Source organism: Euwallacea fornicatus, chromosome 15, assembly GCF_040115645.1.
Source record: "Euwallacea fornicatus isolate EFF26 chromosome 15, ASM4011564v1, whole genome shotgun sequence".
Classification (NCBI taxonomy): Eukaryota; Metazoa; Arthropoda; class Insecta; order Coleoptera; family Curculionidae; genus Euwallacea; species Euwallacea fornicatus.
The window spans coordinates 401,716-427,066 of record NC_089555.1 but is presented as its reverse complement, the minus strand read 5'-3'; the positions used below and the strand labels follow the sequence as shown (position 1 = coordinate 427,066).

General features: G+C 37.7%; 5 protein-coding genes and 1 long non-coding RNA gene across 8 annotated transcripts; 3 read left to right on the top strand and 3 right to left on the bottom strand.

Moving 5' to 3' along the window:
- On the bottom strand, positions 1–1,658 carry LOC136343632 (uncharacterized). Its single transcript, XR_010732826.1, has 2 exons — positions 1,052–1,658; positions 1–993 (listed from the first exon to the last, which is right to left on the bottom strand). It is a non-coding gene; the product is annotated as an uncharacterized lncRNA (long non-coding RNA).
- LOC136343627 (alpha-N-acetylgalactosaminidase) lies at positions 686–15,909 on the top strand. Of its 3 annotated transcripts, none has more exons than XM_066290477.1 (9): positions 686–855; positions 1,654–1,835; positions 6,905–7,079; positions 7,166–7,427; positions 7,586–7,755; positions 14,996–15,193; positions 15,245–15,409; positions 15,461–15,533; positions 15,709–15,909. In XM_066290477.1, exons 2-9 carry the CDS (start codon positions 1,672–1,674, stop codon positions 15,828–15,830), a joined length of 1,329 nt encoding a protein of 442 aa, XP_066146574.1. In that variant the 5' UTR covers positions 686–855; positions 1,654–1,671; the 3' UTR covers positions 15,831–15,909. The 3 variants fall into 3 exon arrangements, with proteins under 3 accessions (XP_066146574.1, XP_066146573.1, XP_066146575.1); XM_066290476.1 differs by having other exon boundaries at positions 6,905–7,087; positions 7,153–7,427; XM_066290478.1 differs by lacking the exons at positions 686–855; positions 1,654–1,835 and adding an exon at positions 6,406–6,721 and having other exon boundaries at positions 6,905–7,087; positions 7,153–7,427.
- Positions 15,905–18,132, bottom strand: Art3 (arginine methyltransferase 3). The gene is made up of 8 exons (XM_066290467.1): positions 17,949–18,132; positions 17,560–17,898; positions 17,387–17,505; positions 17,140–17,328; positions 16,896–17,083; positions 16,610–16,836; positions 16,139–16,498; positions 15,905–16,078 (listed from the first exon to the last, which is right to left on the bottom strand). Exons 1-8 carry the CDS (start codon positions 17,956–17,958, stop codon positions 15,969–15,971), a joined length of 1,542 nt encoding a protein of 513 aa, XP_066146564.1. The 5' UTR covers positions 17,959–18,132; the 3' UTR covers positions 15,905–15,968.
- Positions 18,133–18,578: 446 nt separating this feature from the next.
- On the top strand, positions 18,579–21,040 carry Surf4 (Surfeit locus protein 4). Its single transcript, XM_066290481.1, has 5 exons — positions 18,579–18,734; positions 19,556–19,819; positions 19,878–20,108; positions 20,166–20,345; positions 20,399–21,040. Exons 1-5 carry the CDS (start codon positions 18,684–18,686, stop codon positions 20,483–20,485), a joined length of 813 nt encoding a protein of 270 aa, XP_066146578.1. The 5' UTR covers positions 18,579–18,683; the 3' UTR covers positions 20,486–21,040.
- A 31-nt stretch (positions 21,041–21,071) lies between these two features.
- Nubpl (NUBP iron-sulfur cluster assembly factor, mitochondrial) lies at positions 21,072–23,164 on the bottom strand. The gene is made up of 4 exons (XM_066290479.1): positions 22,821–23,164; positions 22,600–22,765; positions 21,490–21,674; positions 21,072–21,438 (listed from the first exon to the last, which is right to left on the bottom strand). Exons 1-4 carry the CDS (start codon positions 23,035–23,037, stop codon positions 21,080–21,082), a joined length of 927 nt encoding a protein of 308 aa, XP_066146576.1. The 5' UTR covers positions 23,038–23,164; the 3' UTR covers positions 21,072–21,079.
- Positions 23,165–23,265: 101 nt separating this feature from the next.
- On the top strand, positions 23,266–24,378 carry LOC136343630 (E3 ubiquitin-protein ligase RNF181-like). The gene is made up of 3 exons (XM_066290482.1): positions 23,266–23,598; positions 23,669–23,778; positions 23,868–24,378. Exons 1-3 carry the CDS (start codon positions 23,400–23,402, stop codon positions 24,000–24,002), a joined length of 444 nt encoding a protein of 147 aa, XP_066146579.1. The 5' UTR covers positions 23,266–23,399; the 3' UTR covers positions 24,003–24,378.
- The last annotated feature ends 973 nt before the right edge of the window (positions 24,379–25,351 follow it).

Sequence of the window (25,351 nt, the reverse complement as noted above, 5' to 3'; positions counted from 1 at the left end):
TAATTGGTGACTTGTACTTTATTCCTGAGGATTACAACCCACTAGCAATTCGCATTTAAATTGTCTTTCAAACAAGATCAACTCGTAAAAAGCTGTAAACTAAACCTAACATATGTAACATTGTAACTCCTAGCGATATAAAGGTAGGGCCTATTTCAAATCACAACGTGGAACTAATGAAGATTACGTTAATTGCGAAATGGCCGGAGTTTTAATAGTTAATCGAGCAATGAAGAGTGCCATTATGACTCTCTCCGGGTATTATTCTTTTCGACTGGACCGATGACCTACACCTTAATATAGAACATCCGCTCATTTCAACGAAAAATTTTGACAATTACTATTGTTTGGATTATATTATTATTATAATCATTATTATTATTATTATTATTATTATTATTATTATTAAATTTGAACAATTGAGCGATAGGCCTTTTATACACTCGGCACGGATAATGCGTGCCCTTGTTACTCTATACCGGCATACCTAGTTTAAAAATACTTGCAAAGGCGTCAACATTATTCAAATAATTTTACAACACCCAAACATAATTTATGCCTAATTAATGCTCATGTTCACAGTGATCTTTGAAATTGGCAAATTGAATGGTTTCAGCAACTACATCTCCCCAAATCCTAAAAGCGAGATTGTGCCGAAAACAGTACCAGCTTTGAATCTTGGGTCTACACCAGTAGTACCAGAACCACGTTAACCTCCGTCGCGAATGGACGTAAGACGGTACCGTGAACTGGTCCGCGACATTTCACTTTTACCTTCGTTGAAGTAGGCAGTACCGTCAAGTGTGACCGTGAACCGACGAAGAAACGGTGCCGAAAAATATTTCCTAAAATAAGGTAAAGTACTTTGTACTACTTTTTGATGGGGTCCACTTTTCGGAGATCGAATGGTGGCGATAGCGCGCTGCTCGAAATTGGCAAACTTCGACGAAATTGCAATTTGTGCGACTGCGGGAGGTGCTTTAACTGCTATCTCTGAAAATATCTAAATAGATCCAATGGAAGATAAAAAAGTAAACGTGCAAAGTTTCACCAATGAAGTTCTTTTCCAGAAAAGTCATCTCTCTTTAAGTTGTGTATGGACTGTTCGGAATGTTCCTCTTCAGGCCTGAAATGGGTATCCGAGAACGGAACTGTTGTTGTTATTCCAGGGAAAGGTCAACATCCAATCAAAGCAATAATTATTGACCCATTATGTGTTTTCATACAAAACGAAATAGCGCAAGCAAGATATTATTACGAAATTTGCTCGCATGTGGGAACCATTATTCGCTCTGCCCTCATAGTTATGCCCGGTTAATTTGCATGTTTCATATTCTTTTCTAATAGCACTTTCACTTATTATCACGTCTAGAGATTTTTAACATGATGTATGTCCTTAACGGAAACGCTATTACAAAACCAGCGCCAAAGCAAAGTGTAACGGTACTTTGTTGTTTTAACAATAAGATTTCATTCTTGCAGTCCGCTCACTCATTCAGCAACATCACCATATAGAAGGTCGTCTAATCGAAAGAGATAGAGCTAGATTTTGGTCCAGGATATGCATGACCATGTTCTTTTAGTGGTCGGCAGAAGATTTTGACACCCGCGCAAGTACCTCTTGGGCACGCCAAAAATCGCTCGTTGTTTCAGGTTAAATTGAAAAGTGAGATGTTGCAAAAATGGACGAGCATCGGTGCTGTCATAGCTGTCCTCATTAGCGGGAGCGTCGCTTTGGAAAATGGGTTGGCGAGGACGCCACCCATGGGCTGGTTGGCGTGGGAGCGATTTAGGTGTAACACTGATTGCAAGAACGATCCTGACAACTGCATAAGGTGAGTCATCTGAAGGAACATTAAACACGCACTTAAAGTCAGTTGCGACAAGTTTCACTCCCTCTGTCTGAAGATAGGGCAGAGGGGAAAGTGGGTTATATTGGGCCACTTGCGTTGAATCAATTTTTTCCGGAACGATTTAGAACTGGCCAAACTATCTTTCACATCAAATGAAACGACAATTGTTAATCGTCATATTTATAACGGATAAATCAACACCATTGTTATATACAGTAGAACTTGGCTTTAACGATCACGTGCTGTAACGAAAACTCGGTTATAACGACCGAACAAAAAGTCCCGTCCAATTTCCTATAAAGCTATTTCTACTTGGTTATAACAATCTTGAATATGACGAAAACTTGGTTATAACATACCGTATTTATTGTTTTCTGAAACTTTGACCTCGGTTATAGCGAATCATCGGGAGATGCGCTGCTGTGAGCGAGCTGCTGAGGATTCGTGCGAATGGACCGAAACCCAGCATATTTCTGATTTTGAAGAAATCAACTTAAATGAGTCCAATACGTTTTGGCAAAACAAACTAATTGAAGAGATATTGACAAAGCACAAGATGCAAAGCAAACTTACGGAATTCTCTTCTACCCGAACTTCGATTTTATTCATAATTTTTGTGTTTTTTCTTTTCATTTTTTGTTTTTTTTCCCATTTAATCTATACTTATTGACTACAACGAAAAATTGTATAATTTGGCATTTGGTTAAAACCACGATTGTGAATCGACAAGTTTCTTTTCTCGGTCGCTTATAACGAACCTCCGCATATAACGAACGACAGGCCAAGTGCCTTGAAGGTTCGTCATAGCCGAGATCTACTGTATTTCTGTATAATGGACAAAATTTGAGGCCAAACTTTGCTCCAAATTAGCCAGGCAATTCCATTAATTGGTCCACGGGGTGGTTAAATTAGATTTTAATATAAACCAAGGAAGCAAAAATAAAGGTTTTTTTTATATCTCTTGTAACCATGAGTGGTACACGGTTAAATATTAGCGTTAGCAGATAAAATCACAAAATAGAAAATTTTGAAAATTACTGCATATGGCGGAATGAATGAATGATGAACCTTTCATGATTGCAATCACGGCAACGTACACGTTACAACCAAATCGCTTTAGGTCCTTTTTTGTCAAAATAATTATATTTGTATTTGGCACATTCATTCACTTGACCTCCTGACACGTAACTGTCTGAATCATGTAGAATTCAGATTTCTTCTTCGTATTGTAATTCTTCAGTGGTGCTCTCTTTCGTCATTTTCCTACGCTTCTTTGCACATATCTTTCCCCTCTATTTTTAATGCGTATTTTACCTTTCAATGTGTATTCGGCAAACGAGAAATTCTGCGTAAGTGATTTTTAAAGCTTTGCAGAGCTGCATTTCTCCATAAAGCTGATTCCTACTTATGGACCGAGAAATGCTCAGGGTCAGGATGACGCAGTTCGGCGATTAATTTAATGCATTTTTGAAGCCAATTAAATACCAGTCAGCACGAATTTTATTTATGGATTTTCCTAACATGATCTTCATTTTCTCATCTGACTAATTATAGGAAAAATTTTATCTCTTAAAATTTGCCTTAGTGGGATCTAGAAGACAATTGAGTGGTAATTTACGTCGCTTTTCGCGTTTTCTATGCGAGCGAATTTTTTAAACGTAAAGAAAAACACAGAAAGAAGTTCGGTTATCAGAAAAGATTAATTAGGAATTACAGAACGATAGAATTGGGAGTTAACGCTTCTCTGCGCATATGGAATGTTTCCTTCCCATCGGCACGTAATGAAAATTAACACGAGTTCAGTAAATACGTACCAAAAAGCGAAATTTCACATGTGTTTTCCCCAGTAATCCGAATTCTTAAACATTAAAAACCTGTATTGTGAAAGGCCATAAAAACTGAAGTATGTGTCTGTAGATCGTTGTAAAAAAGACAACTTTTTCCGTCCCAAACAGGATTTAGGATTGTTGTTTTTTATTACAGCAGTACACGTTTCCACCTAAGGGCCCATTTATTAATCCATAGTTAACTGCTTGAAACTGTAACGTTCGGCCAGCTTCCATAGAAACAAAGAACCTGACCTATAGCAAATCCACGTTTCTATAAAAAATAGCTTCATGTTAAATTCAGCAACACAACCTTCGAATCCTACTTTGACCCATTTTAGGACGAAGATTTTTTAATATCTCAGTAAGACCAACACTCGGTGGAATCCCCTAACTGCAAACGTAACGCCCCCTTTCTTTATTCATTATATCCCATTGATTTCCCAATCGGTATCCCGATGGATGGCCGAGGATCGGAAGTGCCTTTCCACGACCCTCTTGAAATTTTTAAGAAATTTTCTAACTTTTTGAGAAAATCGACATTCAGCATCACAGTTGAAGACCAGAATTGGTTGAGCTTAATATGCCTTAAAAGTGCAGCTTAATATGCCTTAAAAGTGCAGCGTAATATACCTGCATTTAAAGGCTGTTTGAAAATCGCCGAAATTTCGTACTAATACTATCTGGTATCTCAGGAACTAAGAGAAATATTATCACTCGCCTTTTGCGCGCTCACATAGAGGTTATCGAGAGGATAAATTTAACTATAGATCATTGTGAGTCATAGGAAATTGTCCCGTGCACTTCTTTCTTCGATATCGAACTTCAAAGTTTCAAAAAGGGCCGTATCACCCACTTCCCGGTAAATTTCCGTGTAGACAGTTGAAATTCAGAAGTGCTACTTTTTGCTTAAATCGACTGATGTGACTCTGATTTTTTCAGCTGAAAGCTTGAAAGCTCCCCTTGAAAATACAGCCGACTGTTCCGTATAGAGGACGTTCCGGAATAACGTTGAAACATTTTGGGAGGCGATTCTGGAGATTAAAATAATGAAAAGAAGCTCTTATAAGCATATCCAAAAAATAGGGGTTAGAACCCCTTGAAGAGGAACTTTCAAAATTGTTTTTTCGCGATATTTGCGAAACGGTTTGCGCGAAAATTACAAAATTCGGTATACTATACTCAGTTGGAACAGGAAAACTTTGTGTCTGTTAATAATTGCAGATTTCAGTTGGGGGCGTCGCATACAGGGGGTCCAGTACCTAAATGTTGCTCTAAATTTTTTGTTTCTTATATTTTTTAGTTTTTGGAATGAAATGACTAAATCGCAAATTTTTTGAAATAAAAAAATCCCCATACTTCATCTCGCTAGGACAGACCGTTTTCCTAAAGGAAAGGAAATATGTTTACAGACCGTTACATGATTACATGTATATCGAAATCTATGAAAAAACGAATTAAAGGATGCATTGAGACGAATGGAAGCCATTTCAAGTGACAAATCTTTAATGATATTAGTGCCGTTATTGCTGGCTGATAAAAAAATATTTTCATCACAAGTTTGTTCTATGCTTACGAGGCATTTCGACGTCCATGTAATCGTGCATTGGTCCATAAAAACCCATAAAATCCCACCAAATGGTCTATCCTAACGAAGTGAAACAAACATATCTTTTTTACTTAAAAATATTTGCGAATCGGTAATTTGATTTCAAGAATGAAGCAGCGCTACAAACACAAAAGCGAGAGCAAGCTTTACTTAGGACACCCCCTGTATATGACGCCGCTGACTAAAATCCCGGATTATTAAAACAAAAGAGTTTTCCCACTCCAACTTACTGCAGTTTGTCGAATTTTATCATTTTAGCGCAAACCGCGTCGAACATGTTGCGAAAAAACCATCTTTGGTAGCTCCCCATTCAGGGGGTTCCGGCTCGTTTAAAAGGCAATTTTTGGAGTATGTTTACAAGAACTTTTATTGTTCCAATCTCTACAATTACCTCTCGAACTTGCTCAAAGTTATTTCTAGACAGTTCGTATTCGTTTAGAGCTACTTTCAAAATCTGAGAAACGGGTAAAAACTAGCTCCGAACCTCGGAAAGTAAAGGAGCCGTTATAATCCGACTTATTAAGCATATGGGAACCATATTGGAAACGTTTTCTATAGTTGCATATGTTGATTTGTTAGTTGAATATAGAAAGACAGAGCGGCGAATTTACTGGTGCCCGCCTGCCCGTTTCGCCCCTCCCCTTCGCTTTTCAGTTCTGAGGTGGTGCCCCAGGCCAAAAGGGAGTTCAGTAACGGCGGAAATAGGAACTTTGTTTTACAGTGCCTCATCCCGAGATAGCTGTCAGTTTGATTATCATAATCTATTGTTATCGTCATCATCTCACCACTAACTCCAATATCATGATGCTAAAAACTGACGAACTACTAAATCTCCGATAAGTACGTTTGCACAGCTCATCGAGAGAACTCATTTTTATGCATTTCTCACTCATTATTGTTAAAACTACGTACAATCCCCGATCGAAGTGAGCAAAATGGAGGTGTTTTGAAGAGATAATGATAAATGCCGATTTAACGGAATAATTGTGAAGCAACTTCGCGCAATTACACAGGGAAATGTCAGAACCAGTCTGGGCTATCAAGGTTTTGATTTGAATTATAGATCGCCTAATGAATTGGTCATGCATCATTTCAGGTTTAGTGGGCAAAAAAGAACAATTTTTCCTCACATGGAAAGGTCAGTTATCGATGTTTCAGAATTTCCTCTTTACTCAGGATCACTGTTTCAGCCAGAAACTAAAACGGATTTTCTCGCCATTAATCGAGAAGTGGAGGGAGAGATCTTTGTGACCTGTGCGTGAGTCTCCGCAAGTAATTCGTTAAACCCCGCTTACTACTTAAGAAAATCTTGTTTACTGCAGTAAAACGCACCAAAAACAGGTCAAGTTATTTTCATTGCCAACGCTAAACGCCTCATAACGACTGTGATTATTCATAAAAAGCGGCAAGAACATATGCGATTTACACCTCACGTAAGTGCCCAAACTGAGAAACCGTCAACGGCGGATTAAGGTGTTAAAAAATTCCGATTGGCGACATTTTTTGTAATTTATTTAAATCAAATCGCCAAGGACATACATAAATAATAAATTAAAAACTACGAATTTCTTAAAATAAACTTGGATTAATTTATGAACCGAACTGATGGATTTCAGTGAGAATCTCTTCAGGACAATGGCGGATCTCTTGGTGAACGAAGGTTATGCCAATGTGGGTTACGAATACATAAACGTCGACGACTGCTGGTTGGAAAAAGAAAGAAACCAATACGGCGAATTAGTACCTGATAGAACCAGATTCCCCAGAGGAATGAAAGCTTTAGCCGATTATGTAAGTCGGTTAGTTATTTTGATTTTATCTTGCCGCTACCAGCTACACCTAACTGTAATATTTACGTACCAAGTCATGTCCATCAGGTGCACTCCAAAGGCCTAAAATTCGGCATCTACGAGGATTTCGGGAATTACACCTGCGCAGGGTACCCGGGAGTAATCGGCAACCTCCAACAAGACGCCGAAACGTTCGCCTCCTGGGACGTGGACTATGTAAAACTGGACGGGTGCTACGCCCATCCCAGCGAAATGGACAGGGGGTACCCGGAGTTCGGGTTCTACTTGAACCGGACGGGAAGATCTATGATCTACAGCTGCAGCTGGCCGGTGTACCAGATTTACGCAGGTACCAACATTTTTGGACATTAATCCGTGCCAATGACGTAACACTTTTGCTTGCATACACACATGTCGGCCTTGTCTCATATTTTGATATGCATAGTTCTAGTTTTAATAAATCTGCAATTAATTTATTGTCGAACAGGTTTTGCGTTTGACTTTCAGGGATGGCCCCGAATTTTACTTCGATTATTCAGAGCTGCAACATGTGGAGGAACTTCGACGACATCCAGGACTCTTGGGCCAGCGTCGAGAGTATCGTCGACTATTACGGGAATAATCAGGACGTCATAGTGCCAAATGCTGGACCGGGACACTGGAACGATCCAGATATGGTAAGGCAGTAGATTTAGGCACAAAAACGATCCAAATCTTAGTTCAATATCTCGTGAATAGCTTGCGAGCAGGAGCCGCGAAGGACTGCTTAAGCACAGTTTTCCCCACCTTGAATTTCAGGACGGACGAGGTTAGAGAATTGATTTTTTTTTAACACTCGGTACGTGTTCAGGCCACTCAGGTGTTTTCAGAAGGCTCGAGCCACAAAACTCCTCCATCAACGGAACTTCTTAGCCCAACATCACACACTTACAATTTGTCACCTCTCACCTTTTACTGGATAATTTTTAATTTTAAAACTGGGTTAGAGTCAGTGGCGACGCAACAATTTTGAGAGCTTTTGACACACATTTGAAGTCCTACTTAGGACTCGATTTAAATCGGACATTTGAGTTCTTGCAAATTTTCTCTGCTGCCGCCCTGTCCTTTAGGGTAACCTTCAAAGTAAAAAAATAAAAACGCATTATTGGTTTAAAAAAATCGATTGCAACCAGTGGCGTAACCATTGACTCTGAAGATTTTAACGATTTTTGAAATACAAAACGCTTTTAACCCCTTCCCGACTTGTTTAGCACGGCCCTGACTCGAGGGTTAAAAAATCGGTTTCTACAGGCCCACTCCTAAATTTAAACCCACTTGAAAGCATACCCTGTACTGCCCGCCCGTCCTAAAGTTCTGTCAAAGTAGTGACGGAAGGCATTCCCCAGACCTGTAGGAAATCTTTTCACAAACTTTATGATTTTTTTCATTTTTTTAAACCGTTTTTCAACCTTGCTTGCTACAACCATAGATTGTGGTAAATCCCAAATTCTACCTTTACCTAACCTGGTCTCGCACGTCTCTGACTTTTGGGAATAAAATTTAAAACTCTCAACTTCAATTTTTGATTTTTAAAACTGAATAGGCATCATTGGCGTAGCAAACGTTCCGAGGGCTTTTGACAAAATTTGAGTATGTTGGATATTTGGTTTAACTCGGTTTGGACCTTTTTGAAATTCATCTAGCACGCCCCTGACTTCCACGAAGAAACTTAGGATCCTCGGTTTTTTTGCAAAAAAAATCAATTTTTATTCGCTGAAATTCGTAGTCTTGGAAGTTTGATTAAAGACCAGCGACATTTAATGGTTGATTTAAGTCTACTTGGCTTATCCCGCGTGTGATTTATCGGCAGAAAACTTGGAAGCCTGAGTCTATTCGATTTTTTTTGCGCGCCTCCGACTTCTACTCAAACTGGTAGCTCAGTGGCTGAGTCGAGCTCAGCGGCGCAGCGCAAATCTGAGAGATTTCGGCAAGTTTTTTGGGTGTAATGTCTCAAATTTAGCTGAACGTGAACCATTTTGAGACATCTCCGATGTGACTCCGAGTGTTTGAGTTTTAAAGCGCACTGAAAGGTCCCGAAAATTTTTTGACACGTTGGTTTTTAATGGCGCATTTTCGCTTAATTGTACCCTTCCTGAACGCATTGCGGTACGACCCAGTTTTTCGTGGAGCCACCTTGAAAATCCGTCCGCTCGTGCCAAAAGAGAAAAGATCCCAAGTGTTTTGTAATATGCTTGATGATGTTTTCTGATGCTGCAACTCGTGGAGATAAATATTTAACCGGCAGTACCGGCTTAGTGAGGAGGGCGACAAAGCCGCAAAAAGCGCACAGGCACACCGATGGCGAGGGGGAGATGGCGATTAAAAATTTCGCCCGGGACGCCGCAGTTGCCGAGGCCGGCCCTGTCACCCGACAATGCAATGCCAATCAGGATGTTCGCTTCGATAATGAATTTCCCCTAAATTGCATATAATTTCGATTCCAACACGCACTCACATTTCATCGAACCGCCATTAAAAGCGAGCTGATTTCTTGAAGCACTTTTAGTTATGTAAAATGTTGCAGCAAATATGTCAACAGGACATTGCATAATGGATTTTATTAGTCGACAACTAGCGGCAATCGTCAATGGCAATTTAACTAGAGGAAGTCAGTTATTTAAGACGTCGAAACTTAGACATCGGAGAAAGTAATTAAAGCGGCATGTGCAAGAGATATTGAACTATTATTTCCCCCCTCACCCCTCCATCCCCCTCCTCCCCGCTCCCTCCCTCTCGCATTCAAATCGAAGGCCTTTCCATTAGAGGAAAAAAACGTATGATAAGCTCATCAGTGTCGCGCGTTGAAATGAAATTGCCTCTAGGTAAATTTCACGGTAAAAGTGTGAATAAGGCATATCGGGAAAAATGCGACTGTCGATAAGAAACCACTTTCTAATCAATATTTCGATTGAAATCGGAATACTCATTGTCGGTTCGGCCCCAACAGCGATTTTAACGACTTCAGGGACGCGCGAACAGAGCGAAAGCGACAGCGGACGCCGCATACAGGGCGGCCCAACGAAAAATCCACACCGCGATTTTCGGTATTTGCAATGGAAAATGCACGAAAACGCCTGGACCCGTCGATTTTCGATTGGTGGAGGACAATTTTTCCATGTATTTTCAAACTCGCCAGCTTCGACCCCTGAACGGAGGTGACATTTGCAGCCCATATTTGTGTTCGCAAGGGGGTGTCGGTTGATGCCGCATTTCAGTTTGAGGTCGCTGCCGTTATCGCCCTTGATGCGACGGCTGGTCGAAGCCTGTGGTGGAAAAGAAGCTTTTAATTCATAATTCATTTATCGCAATGAGAGCTGCGGCCTTCAAAATGAGGGTAGAAAGACCTTCAAACGTGAGACGCCATTTGATCGTTTTGACGTGTGCGAGTTTTAGCACTAAAATTTCAAAGGGCACGTTTGTTTGCAAATTTTTTTCTTAAAAAATTGGATAAATGAAAAACGTGTTCGCATTACCTTTCTGGTCAATTTGTTAAATGGTGGAAACGATCATTTGCCTCCCTACAGTAAAATTAATTTTGTTCAATGCGTTGTCTTGCGTTATACGATTAGGGGTGAAACTCACCTCTGTCAGAACGACTGAGTGATATCTCACATGAAAGGTCTTCCTACCCTCGTTTCGAGGTCTGCACCTTTTATTGTGTAGTGATTAATCATCAATTAAAAGCTTTTTTCCCCCCACAGACTTTGACAGGCTGTCATATCGACGAGGTTAATGGTAGTGATACCAAACTTGGAGATTATGATCAGGGTACTTTTAAAATGATGCGCGAGGATAGCCGCAGAAGTACGTTCGTGACACGTGATTTGGTACTGTTATTTGGAAGGTCTCGGTCCATCTAACATCAAAGCGAAATTTTACTCTGGAGGAATCCGGTCCTTCTTTAACCACTGTAAAATATTGGATGGGAGAGTTTAAAGAATGTCGTACGAACTGCCAAGATGAATTCCGCAGTGGACAATCTTACGACAGTCCAGATATGACCACTCCAAATATTGTGATGAACATCCACAGAATGGTACTAGAAATTAAGCATTTCAGAAAGTGCTGTACAGAGTGTTGGATTTGGAGTGTAATAACTGGAAAATATTAATATACACCATATATCGATATTTTTACAGTCCACTGCGCTAGAGGGCGTTTTTCAAATTTAGGCCATTTTCAAAATTTCTCATAAGTTTTTTGTTTAGATTATCGAAGTAAAACAAAAACATTCTTAAGGCACTTCTTCGATGTAATTCCAGTGGCGTGCTTAGTTTTTTGCTACACCATACCGTTTTGTCAAAAAATACCAATTTTAAACCATTTTAAACCATGTGAAGTACGTCTATGGTGATTTTAAAAAATATCTGAAATATTACGCTTTTTGTGTTTATATTCCAGTTGACTTCGGCACCAGCTGTCCAAGCAGCATTATTTATTTTGCGCATTTTAATTTTTACGTCAGTTTTTCATTTTTAGTGTTGATTTGCTGCTGATTTTTCAAGTAAAAATGATGGATAACACTAGAATTTAAATGAAGATAACGAAATTGAAGAAGTTTTAGAAGATCCAAACATATCCCTTGCGTTCGAAAATAACTATGCACATACTTATGTAGTTCAAAAATAGTTTAAGATTGACATTTTTCTGAAATCATAGCCGACTGTAAGTTCCATTTAAAACATACAAGTTATGTCAGTTTTGGACAAAACGGTACGATGTAGAAGAAAACTAAGCACGCCACTGGAATCACATCGAAAAAGTGCCTTAAGAACATTTTTGTTTTACTTCAATACTGTACTAAACAAAAAAGTTATGAGAAATTTTGAAAATGGCAAAAATTTTAAAAACGCCCTCTAGCGCCGTTGACTGTAAAGATATCGAAATATGGGTTTCGCTGTTAACATTTTCTCAAAAATCGAGCCCTTGACATGTATACTAGTTTTTCCCAATCTAGCCGGGAAATGGGATTTTCCTGTCAGAACACTTCAAATCCGAGCACGCTGGACACCGCATTTTGACCGAATAATTGGATATGGGAACGCTGTGCACAAGATGGGTACCGCGATTACTTATAATTGAACAAAAACGGTGCTGCGAGGGTGTTTGGCAGAGTTTCCCGGCCATGAAGTCAAGTTTTTGCGTCAATTCACAACCATAGATGAAATGTGGATCCATCATTTAGCCCCTGAGACCAAAGGGCAGTCAAATCAATAGACTTGAAGGGCAGAATCGGCTCCAAAGAAGGCAAAACCGTTCCATCTGCTGGAAGCGCGAAGGCGTCGGATATTTGGGACGCACGTGGGATTATTTTTTTTTTTACCCATCATCTCCCCAAATGAAAAATAATAAACGGAGAAAATTATAAAAATTTGTTACAGCCCTTGAGCGAAGAAATTAGGAAAAAGTGACCGCATTTGGCGAAAAAGAAAGTCTCGTTTGATCAAGAAAATGCACCAGTTCACACTTGCATCATCGCCATGGCCAAAGTCACTCAACTTGATTTCGAACTTTTCCTTCATTCACCCTTTTCAGATTATTTTCTATTTCCAAATTTGAAAATACGGCTCGGTGGAAAAAGATTTCCCATTAATAAAGATAGTCCGAGACTGATGCTTATTTTGAAGCTTTCGAAGCTTCTTACTATAAACAGGGTATAGAACATCGCTGAGGAAAGTTTGCATACCTCAAAGGAGGTCATGTTGAGGAACAATATATTATTTTCCGAAATATTATATATTTTTTAAACGTCTGATTGGGTACCTCTGGGACCATCACGCGGCACCCGTTTCCATTAAAAATTTCGAGGGTTGATGGTACCATAAATAAATTATCACCCTCTTATCAGAAATCGACGAGTCCGAGCGTTTTTACATATTTACTTTTCAAATACTGCAAGTCGTTCCTTGGGTCGTCCAGTACCATAACTGCAATTTAAACGTTTCAAGGGCATAGTTGTGCAGGTTTGGCTCCTGCAGAAGGTCCCCTGCAGTACTACAGCCGTTCATAGCTTTCTATTATTGGCACATAAAAGAATACAATTTTCGATCTTTGGCAAGTTCGCCCGATCGTTTTCAAATCGCTTCACGTATAGCAAGCGAACTGTACGATATGTTACAAGGTGATCCAGTTTCATTGCTCAGCTATTTAGTTCCTGATTGTTAAAGCACGTTATTTATGTAATGGATCTGAAATATGTGAAACCCTGAAGCAGCTGAACTACCGTTAAAATCGCCTAAATAGGCGCTTGTATTTATTTACGCGTCGAAAGTAAATATGCCTTGAGATGCGAGGATGGCTCTCTGGGGCCTAGCGGTGTCTTCCTCATAAAACAATTTTTACAGTCGCTACTTAAAGAGAATTATGTACATATTTGACATAGCGGATATATGGGTTATGCATATGCTCACTTTGAACGGTGGCAACAGCCATAAAGCGTCTTTCGGCGCTATCAGATTGAAGCAAGACCACCACCCCCCCTCCCCCCGATTGTGGTCGCAATAGGTGATAAGTTGCAAAATTATATTAATAATAAGTGGGCGAAATTTGCCCCATCATACCATAGGTCGCATTGCGTGTGTAACGGATGATTGTAACCTGAAAATCCGAATTGAAACAATAATTTATAGCATCATGAAGCAGTTGGGATGCGACCGCCGAACCTCCGCTTACAACACTTGGACCGTGGCCAAATTATATAACCGTTATTGCTTATTAAAACAAATATTTAATGATAATAAGTGTATGAAACGCGATCGACAGATTGTGGAGGAAACAATCGACAATGGCGTTAATAATTGCGACTAATTAATAATAATGTCTTTGCCATAAGAGAGACTAACAGTGGGTGAAATTGCACGCAAGTGCTTATGCAAATTATGCGGTGGGAGGGGAACGAAGATTATACAAGGTGTTGCAGACATTTGTCTTCGTGCAGCGGCAGAGAGCAACCTCCAAACGATTGAGTACTTTGTTTGCTACTCAAAGTTTTTCTTCAAATTTTTCGAGTACGGTCCTGACTGGAAAAAAAATTTAATTTAAAAAACTCAATTTTAGACACTTTCCTGGACACAGAGCGACTTTGGGAGCCTTCGATTAGTTTCCCAATGATCAATATCGATAGGAAACGCTAATTTCTTTAAATTTTTAGCCTTTTTCAATTTTTAAAATCTGAACAAAACAACCAAAGGTTTTAGTTTTGGGAGTTTAATAAATCCTACAGTTTCATAATTTTCGCTCAATATTCGACGTTTTTCGACCTCGTTAACTGCTTCTTTTGTTTTGTAGCGGATGAGGTGAATGCGTTGATCACTAACGGACGCCTTTGATGTTGTTGGTGTTGCTCGTCCCACGAGTGTGGGGAAACCCAGGGAATACCTACTAAACACCCTTCCCGCTCTTCCCGCCGTTTCCATTCTGAGACCGCCGTCAGGCAATACTTCAGATGATGGGTGAATTTTTTCTGGTTACCAGGATGTCTGATGCTGTTAGCAAATTCACTCTTCCTCCATCGTTATCTTCATCAGGTACCCTTCAATTGCATCCCAGTGTCTTGCTAATTTGAATAGGAGTTTCGCACTGGTTAAATTCCTCCGTGCAGGTAATACTGGCCTTTACTACTGACTACTGTAAAGCAGACCCAAACCACATTGTTTACAAGGCCGTCCCTGCAGCTTCCAAATTAATTTACTTCTTATTGTAACTAGTCTCCTACTTTTCAAGCCAACAACCCAGATCACGCATTAGAATTTTTTCCCAGACCACCTTAATTAAAACGCAAATCTATGCTAATCTATGCCCAAAAATTGCTATGCATAGCTTAACGTTATTAAAATTCCTAGATTTCAGTGATAAATTAAACCAGCAATTTTGTTTTAGTTAATTATTGGAAATTTCGGTCTGAGCTACGAGCAAAGCAAGACCCAAATGGCCCTTTGGGCTATATTAGCCGCCCCCTTACTCATGTCAGTTGATCTCCGAACTATCAGGCCTGAATACAAAGCCATATTGCAGAATAAGAAAATCATATCGGTGGATCAAGACCCGTTGGGGATCCAGGGGAGGAGAATCTATAAGGTTCATAAAGACTTATTTGACTGAAGCATTTTTGGTAATCACCACTTCCAGCACAAAGGCATAGAGATATGGTCGAGACCCATCACCCCACTGTACCAAAACTATTTTTCCTATGCGATAGCTTTCGTGAATAGGAGGACCGATGGAACGCCCTCAGACGTTGCTGTGACGTTGAAAGAGTTAGGATTGACCTCGCCCACTGGATACTCTGTAGAGGTACGAACTCATTGGCTTTCATAAGCAAATTTTTATCTTAATGTATTAAAGGATCTGTACGAGGACGTGGATTATGGAGTGCTTTCGCCACAAACCAAAATCAAGGTGAAGGTTAATCCCTCAGGTAAGCCCAAATATCCACGAAAATTGTGAAACTTAATAACTTCTTATGGTGATTTAAACTTGGACCTGAATAGGGTAATTATAGTAACCCGATTCCCACACAACATCACTCTATTCAAACGAAATGAATCGCGCAATGATCTTAACATTAGAGACAGTCATTAAGGATTTTTTAGGTGTGGTGATATTGCGTGCAGATGTACAGTCCGATTACGACCGAAGAGTGTACTATACGACGCAAAGGACGCCGTACAACCCCCTCAACCAAGTATTTAGGATAAGAAATAATGATTTTTAATTTATGGGTTTTTTAAATAAATTATTTCGTAGTGTAAGAGCGTTTGTAAATTTTTTAAAGTAAAAGTTAGTAAAATCTTTTCAAGTTCTTTATTGGGTATTAAAAACATTTATCAATTCCATCAATAGTGTAAACAAACTAATCAATTATATAATCGTATTTGGTCCCATCCAGGATCAAAACCACTGATAGCCCTCGAATATTCTTCCGGAGTCTCGAACACTCAATTGAACACTTAATAGACTCGCCTATAATTAAAAAAAAAAGGAATTACAACGCATTAGCTCTGTAGACGACTCGGTTCATACCCTCTTTCAGAGACCTTACGTCTTTTAGATAAAAGACAGTTTGCTGCCAATGGGTTTTAGTTGCTTGCGGCCCTGTTGAAAATTCCACCTTATAGGGCAGATCAAAGAATGTGTCGAAATAGCCAGCGATGGCAGTCAAATCTCCGCTTTTCAGGGCGGTTAAAGTGAAGGTTTTTTTAAAATTACAGACATAGCTGTCGCAAGTTGAAATGTCTATTTCTGATACCACTACTGAGTTGGTGAGAATTTTGTCTTCTGGGACAGTTTCCACATGGGCATCTAGAAGAATTTCAGGTTTCATACATTTCATTGAAAAACCGTAAACTTCGTCCCAGAAGTTAATGATGCTGTCATATCTTTCTGAAAAAACGTAAATGGTTTTGAAGAAACCTGACACCTATTTAAAACTATACAGTGTGTGGAAAATAATGATTATTTAAAGCAATCTATAAGTGTTACATTACTACTTACCTCTGTCACAAACTCCCACCAAACTTATGTTGCACCTGTTGGGCAAAAGTAACCCCTCAGCATTCAGATACTTGTCCCTTGCAAAAATCACACTATCCAACATACCCTCAAAAAGTAAAAAATACCCCATCCACTCTGACACTATTATATCAACTTTCTCAAAGGGCAAACTAGTTTTCTCCAGTTGTCCTTTTACTAATTGGATTTTGTCTTGCAAGGAATTTTCTCTGAGAAATATTTCCAGATGTATTCACACACCAGTAAATTACTTTGCACATAAATTTACCTAACTATGTCCATGGCTTTATAAACTACTTCAGATTGATCAACACCTATCACAGTACTTGCACCTGCTTTGGCACAAAACATTGAAAGAATCCCAGTTCCACAACCCACATCCAGAACCACTTTTCCATCAAAAGCTTGGGAATTGTTCAAAATTGCATCCCTGTAACTTTCAGTTCTAACTTTATCCTGAAATTATTTTTACTCTTACCTCTCAATTAAAATATAAGTGACTTCCTACTTACATTTAACATTTGATGGTGAATATCAAAGTGTGAATATGAGTTAAAATAATCAGCACTTTCAGTTACTGTTGAATTGAAAACCGTGTTTTTTTCTGCAGATTCCCCACCATCAACCAAACACCTAGTTACCTGCCTCATTTTCTCCATATCTTTTTTATAGCTTTCTATTAACATTTCCTTTTGTTTAAACTGCAATATTACACATAATAAACTTCATGCAAACCCTTTTGATTTAAAAACCTATAACCTGCAAATTAAGATCATGAATATGCCTTTGTAAGTCTGCAAAGCTGAGATTGCTAATTGGAGTTTTACCATCTATTGCATAGTGAGGGGTTGATGGAGCACTGCCCAAATCATCAAAATCTATATAAAACCATCATGAATTTCCAAGAAGTAAAGGTACTCACCGATACTAACCATACATGAGCCAAGGCTCCATATCTCCTGGCTTTAAATAGCAATCATCATCCCAAAGGGCGACATTCGTCTCTAACATCATCTCAGGTTCAGGTTTTTGCAGCCTGATATAGTTTATCATTTTTATGTATGAATAACAGTCCATGTTGTACTTGTTTTTTAGCACTAGAAGATCAAAATTGTGGGCTGTGCGGCAGTGATCTAAGGCCACTGCTATAGTGTGAAATTGCAAGGGGCAAAAAAGGCAGGTGGTCTGCTCTCCTCCAACCTCCATTTCGTCCCACCCGTCTGAATCCTCCTCATCCGACTTAGGGCATGTTGGGGATGAGTCTGGAAAGGCTAAAATCACGATGATTTTAAATGAATGGGAGGCATTTATATGGACATACCTTCTGCCATGTTTGGTAGTTAATGAAAAATGATAAAGTCTTTGTTGGCCTCCACTGAGAAGGGTTGAAAAATCGATACAAATCCAATAAAAATAAATGAGGAAATTAAGGTTAGGGCAGGGTAAAACAAAGTAAGGTTAGAATATGTTTTCAAATCAGATAGTGTTTTCGATTTACTGCTCTTGGGAAAACGAAGGTCATTAATGAATGAAATATGAGTTTCCTTTACCAAAAAGCAGTAGGGCAACACTGGATTTCCATTAATCGCTCTAATATTGCTACGTTCCTGAGCCTAATCGTTCTTGTGTATAAAATATAGTTTAACTCACTTGTGTAGTGGTTATTTACATAATACGCGATTTACGATCACTATAAAGTTTTATAACTTTAACTCGAATAGGATAGAAGCTAGTATGAAATTAAAATTTTAGCTTTTTGACATTGAGGCTATGATATCGAAAATGAGGTTCCACAAGATTTACATAATAATTATAGAGGATTACTTTTCTGAAATATCGACCGTAAGTGAACACTTTCTGAAGTCACTCTAGCAAACAGTGTTGCCACTTCTTTATATTATTCTTGAGAAATAGTAGTTCGCTTCTCTTGGTGGGGATGAAAAATAGTTGACATTGACAACTTCCAGTTATGTGGTGTTTTTAATTTTTTTGGAGGTGTCCTTTCAAAAATTATTTATTACCTTTTGCCCAGTGTTTTTTTGACCACAATTTTAACATGAGTACTCAAAACGAATATATTTCAAAAGCCGAGGATATAGCCGATCAGGTAATATTTCCAGTTAAAATTTCAGCCCTTACAATCCAGCTAGCCGTTTGCCCGCATTTGGGTGATAAAGTTAAGGAATTTAGCACTGTGATCAAGAGAAGAGGTCACGTCACAGAAAAACTGATAATTATTCTAGTTCAACAGGTTTAAGGACCGAAATTTCGATAAAGCTTGACCTCCATTTCTAAATTACTATAAGTTTCTGTTACAATTTGGAATTATTTGCATTTGATGTTAGTTTTGAGCTTTTCCATATGCTGGGGAGATGTGATATTGCACTTGTATTTGAGAAGTTCATACATTTTATTGTAATGAATTGGGCAAAGTAATGATATTCTTCCATTGTGATTTTAAATGTGTTGTTACTCACTCAATGTAAGGCATCATTCTACTTTACTAATCAACCTTTAGTTTCATCACAAATTGCACTGCCTGTTAGAATGATGATTTATTTAGATATTTTGGCTTGATAGCTACTCCTTCAAACAGATCAAAATTTTGCGTGGCAATTGATGAATATTTACAAAAAACATGATCCACATTTTTTTTAACTCAAAATACAGTTTGCATTCTAATTCCTCAGAAATCTCCATTCTTTGCTAGTGGGCCATGTTCTGCTATTCTCACTTGTCTGCTTAGCAGCTCTGAAACTTCAAGTTCAGGTCCTATAAAGAGATTGTATTGCTCTTCTAGCAAAGGTGTTGGTGACCTTATTATTCTCAAGTCCCTCCATATTTTTTTCTATGGTGAAGATAACCTAATAAGCCATATTTTCTGATAAAGGGAAAAAGTCAAATCTATAGGACATTTTTCTGTTTCAGGTCCAAAGAAAACTAAAACACATTTTACCAACACTAGCCCGTCTTTGCCTAATATCTACCTTTTTTGAAGATGGAATTCGCATGTACGTTCAATGGAATGAACAGAGAGAATACATGAATATGTCATGGGGCTGTGGCTACTTTTTAGCAACTCTTTTTGTACTGATTAATTTAGTTTTCCAGTTAGGAGGATGCATAATGGTTCTAATAAGGTTCAGAGTTCCCATAGCATGTGGGGTTTTATTTTTCATAGTGTTTTTGCAGGTAAACTCTCACCAAAAATTCAAAAATGTTTTTAGGGTTTGAGTGCTTTTTTTTCTAGACATTGGCATATAGCATTCTTTGGGACTTGCAGTTCCTGTTTAGAAACTTAGCCTTAGGGGGGGGACTACTACTGGTTTTAGCAGAAGGCAAGGGCGAAGCCAAAAGTCTCTTTGCAGGGGTTCCCTCCCTTGGTGACAACAAACCAAAACAGTATTTGAAGCTCACTGGGAGAGTACTTTTAGCTTTCATGTTCATCACATTAATTAGGTTTGAACTCAGCTTTCTCCAGGTGATCTATTATCAAACCATTATTCTCCTTTAACACTAACTTGAGTTGTATTTCAAGATTGTCCTGGACCTTGTAGGGTCAGCTCTAATGGTTTTAGTTACCATCGGATATAAAACCAAACTTTCAGCATTACTTTTGGTACTGCTTTTGACAACTTTAAATTTCTACCACAATGCATGGTGGAATATACCAGAATACAAGCCCTTAAGGGACTTTTTAAAATACGACTTTTTTCAGGTAAGCTGAATTGATAGAAGTGTTTTAAAGTTTTAAAATTCTTTTTGTTTAAGACTTTGTCAGTAATAGGAGGTTTGCTGATGATTGTTTATTTGGGGCCTGGTGGTGTGTCTATGGATGAGCACAAGAAGAAATGGTAATTGTTGTGGATTTAAGGGTCAATTGAAACTTGGGGTGGGGGCTGCAGTTTTAGTGTTGATGTGACAGGAAGCAGATTTTTGTATTTGAATTTATCAGAACAGAATTTAAAATTTTACAATGCAAATTTAATTTGTTTCAGATTAGTAATGTAAGATTTATATAAATCAAAAGTTGTTCTATTGTTTGCAGAAGTCTTTAAAATTCTGATATTAAAGAGTAAAATCGCCAATTTTCAGTCATCTCACAACTAGCGTTTTCCATGTTCTCATGAAATAAAATGGAATTTAGGTATATAGACCATATGACTTAATTTGTTTAACTATTATTTATGCTTCTTATTTTTGTATATATTTTATTTAAGTTTATTGACAAGAGTTATTATGGAGCCAAAAAGGCACGGACTAAATTAAATCTGTTGTTCATAGGACATTTTTCGTCGCTCAAAGGTTATATATCTTCCAACATTGTATGTACATTACCTATTTGATTGAGATTTGTATGAATTTGGGTTGTTTTAGAGTTTAGTGAAATAAAATTGCATATTTTTTACAGAAGATTCCTTTATTTTATTCAAAAAAATACCAATTATTTTTTCAGCCTATATTCTCACTTTCACTTAAACTAAGAAAATTCACAACTTTTTTGGCTAAATTTTTAAAAGACACTGCCTGGTCGTTATTTGAATCTAATACAATAGGAACTCCTCTATTCCCTGCTGCTGATATACTTGGTTCCAAAGGGAGTTTCTCTAAAATTTCAATATTTAACTCATCTGCCAGTGTCTGAGTTCCCTCTCCAAAAACTGAAATATCCTTTGAGCATGAAGGGCACTTTACTATATTCATATTTTCAACTAATCCTATTATGGGAATACTTAATTTCTTATACATAAGAGCTCCCCTTTTTGTGACCTCAAGCGCTGCCGATTGAGGAATGGTTACCAAAACTACTCCTATGACACAATTATTTTAATGAATTGTAAAATTTTAGGCGCTTATTTTACCATTTATTGGTAGGTTTTGTACTAAACTCAGATGTGTATCTCCAGTTCCTGGAGGTGTGTCAATTATTAAGTAATCGATTTCTCCCCAATCGACTTGCCTCATTAGTTTTTCCAAAGCCTGCATGACCATTAGACCTCTCCAAATTACTGGAGAACCTTCCTCAATGAGGAACCCAAATGACATGCTAAAAACCGTATAAGTCTTGTTGTTACTGTATTTAAACTTGGTTTAATAAATTGCCAACAAAAAAACGATAAGACATTATTCCAAATTAATAATCTAAAATGGATTTGTAAGACCGTGTTCTCTGGAATTAGGCGTGCAGGCGAATCTTTAATTAAACCAACTTTTTTAATGCTATGTGGGGCAAAAAAATGCACTGCAAAAATGTTAAATTTTACTCCACTACATTTGATGTCCACTGTAAATCTTCTCATTGTTGTTTTTAGTTGATAGCTGGGGATATCTTCAGAATTTTTCTATTTTTTGCCTGTGCATAAAGATTGAATATTTGTTATCTGATGTTAACTACATAAACTAACTAAAAAGCTCCTTGAATACAAAATCAGTAGCATAGAGCTGTAATTTGCAAAACTTTGCTTTGATATATTTTAACACTGCAAAAAAACCTTGTTTAGTTATTTATTGATTCCAAATTCAACAGCCATTACTGTGTAATTTTGAATGAAATATTAGTTTTGTCAAATTTTCATTGTTTGATCTGCAAAATAGGTTATGAGGAATTTTCAAACAGTTTGCTCTTTTTGGTTGATGTTCTGTATAGTGTTACTAGGTAAAATGCTGATATTTATTCTACAAATACAAAAGAGTTTGTTAAATGTTTTGCTAAATAAATTACAGCTCTGCACTCACCATTACATTTAATTGTGAAACTTATTGACACCAACATACCAGTGCTCTTCACCTCAATGACAAGTGGCTCACATACCTAACTCCAAAAGAAACATTCTTTCATAGCCTTATTAAATTATGAACATAGGCCAAGCCCTATCTTTTTCACCCACAGTTTAAATTAAGATACAGATTCAGATTGTTACATTCCTCAAACAAGGAATATATCAACCTGAGATAAAAAAAAAATTATGTGCCATTTGATGCCATAGTTAACCAGTGGTTCCATAAGGTTTTTCTCAGTCAGGAACGGCCTGTCATTCAGATTCATCATTGAAGGTATGGTAGGACCGAAAATATCTGCATCTAGCAAGCCTACATTTTTCTCTGGATAAATAAATTTAATTCCAGCAGCAATATTGCCTGAAATCATTGCTTCATTGAGTAAGAGTTACACTGGTAATTAGCCTATAACTACTTGCAATGGTTGATTTGCCCACACCTCCTTTACCAGAAGACACTAAAACAATAGACTTAACACCATCAATGGGCTTTTGCTTCGGTAAACCGCGTTTCATAAGTTTTTCTCGATGAGAACTCACTTCACTTGAAAAGAGTTTCAAATTGATGGGCAGGATTGATCTTAATTTTATTTCAAAAGTTTTCGCAGCGTAGTTTAGTTTATTTACCAACATTTTTTGTTGTTTTTATGAGTAACTTTGTTATTATCTGTGTTATTTAAAATGTTACAATACAAATTTTAAAAGAGCTTAAAACACTGATAAATAAACAAAACATAACCAGACTTTCTACCATATGATGAGGATTAGTAGTTTCACAAACTCTTGTGTGCTCTCTTTGTCTATTACCTTAATTTAGTAAAGGATACCACGAGTTTCGACTTTTTTGCTTTGACATTAGTATTGTTTATTTACAATTTTTCTGATTTATCAATTTTCCCTTTGAAAATTCCCAGTCATTCTGCATTAAGTTTACTAGAATTTGTATAATTGTATCCTAATTAATAAAACATTAAACACTTCGTTCTACCATTATAATGGCAGATTATTTTTCCGAAATGGGGTGGCAGGAATTGGGTGAAAACCAGCAGCCCAATCATCTGCGACACTTACTACTTTTATTCAGGGACTATCGTATGTTCGATGAGTTAAGGGCTTTAAATGGGCACAAGCTGCCTCCTGCAGCTTCCAAGGCAGCTGTCGAAGCCTTGGAAAACCATATCATAAGAGAAACTGGTAAGACTGCTAAGAGGTTCAAATTTGTATTTTGTAAGGTTTAGTGTCATTTTCTTTTTCGTCAATGCAGGTGTCCAGTGTCCGGTTTGCCTGAAGGAGTATGAAGAGGGTGAAGCAGCAAAGAAACTCCCTTGCAAACATTCCTTTCATCCAGAATGTATTTTGCCATGGCTCGGGAAGGTATCATCTCCATGTTTGAGTTTTACATAAAATGAAATTGATTTTGAGTGATCTAATAAGAGAGTTTAACTTTTTTTTTCCTTCTTAAGACCAATTCGTGTCCTCTATGCAGATATGAGCTCCCTACTGATGATGAGGATTATGAAGAAGAGAGGAAGGAGAAAGAGAGGGCAAAGGAAAGGGAGGCCGATATTGAGAACTTGCATAATAGCATGTTTTCGTAGGAGCAATTTATGTTTTTGGTCAGGTATTAATTTATTAATGTAAAGAGTTTGTAGGTAGCTCAGTTGGATAAATAGAGAGCACCTACATTAAGGAGAAATAAAGCAAATTAATTAAATTCACAAGTATCTCTAATTCAGTACTTTTTACAAATAATTAGATTCGTTGTAATTCCATCAATAATAAATTACCCTTGCATTGGTTCAATTCAAGGAGCCAATCTTAAGTGCAGCATAACAATTGTAATCAGTGCAACAATAATAACTGTAATGTAATAATATACATCAATCACATGAATAATCGTTGGACATTTTACATATTTTACGTTAACCATTAAATACTTATTATTTCTTGATTAAATTACATACACAACGAGTATATTTAATAAGTTTTTTTCCACCGAAAACTTTAGATAACTTCAATTAACTACAAATACCCTGTAGACGAAAAGTGGACCTAAAGAAAATATCACAGATATATTTTTTGGTATGTACGTAATTCAAGGTACGATTCAAGAAACTTTAGGTACTCAAAATGTAATGTTTTAATAGTTTGAATATACCGCGACAAATTCCTTCTATGGTAATCAAATTTGTTAAAAATTATTAATTTAAGTATCCATTACATGGTATTTGCATGCCATATCTTCTGCAGTAGAAGGCGGTAGCTTTCTCGTATTGCTAAATCGCATGTTTACTGAAATGCATTGTGTGCTTGGCTCTGACGTGGCTTCTCAGAGTGTCAATTCTGCTGTACGTAGCTGGGCAATAGGGGCAGAATGATCGTTGAGGAGTGTGGGAATGAAAATGGTGCCATCTAATCCAACCATGTTTTTGTAGCAAATTACGTAGGGATAAATTTATTCCTTACCTGTTTGATACCTCTTTGCTGCAAGCCTTACATCGCCATAGAAGTACGTTGGATGGAGAGGCTTCAAACATTTCCACGTAGGATAATGCGCCGTTATTACTTCCATTTGAGTGGTAGTCTGTTGGCGTACGTTTTGCTAAAACATTACAGAAAAAAAAATGGCAAATCTTTAACAATTCCAAGGCAAAATGAAATTGAAATGATGGTGCTTACCATAGACGCCTGGGCTAATAGAATATTGATTATTGTGCAAAGGCAACCAGGATTGCGCGTACGTGTATAATTGGTTGCCTATCCCGGGAACAACGCGAGAAAGGCATTTCAAGTTCTAAAGTTATTGAGGTTTACATAAAATAAAAGGAATTTAGTAGTAATAAACTAAAGCGTAAGTTTCTTTTTAATTGAACGTTTATTTGAACACAAATACAGGAAAAAATAATGACTATTACATATCATAATAATTTTTGAAATAGGTACCCTG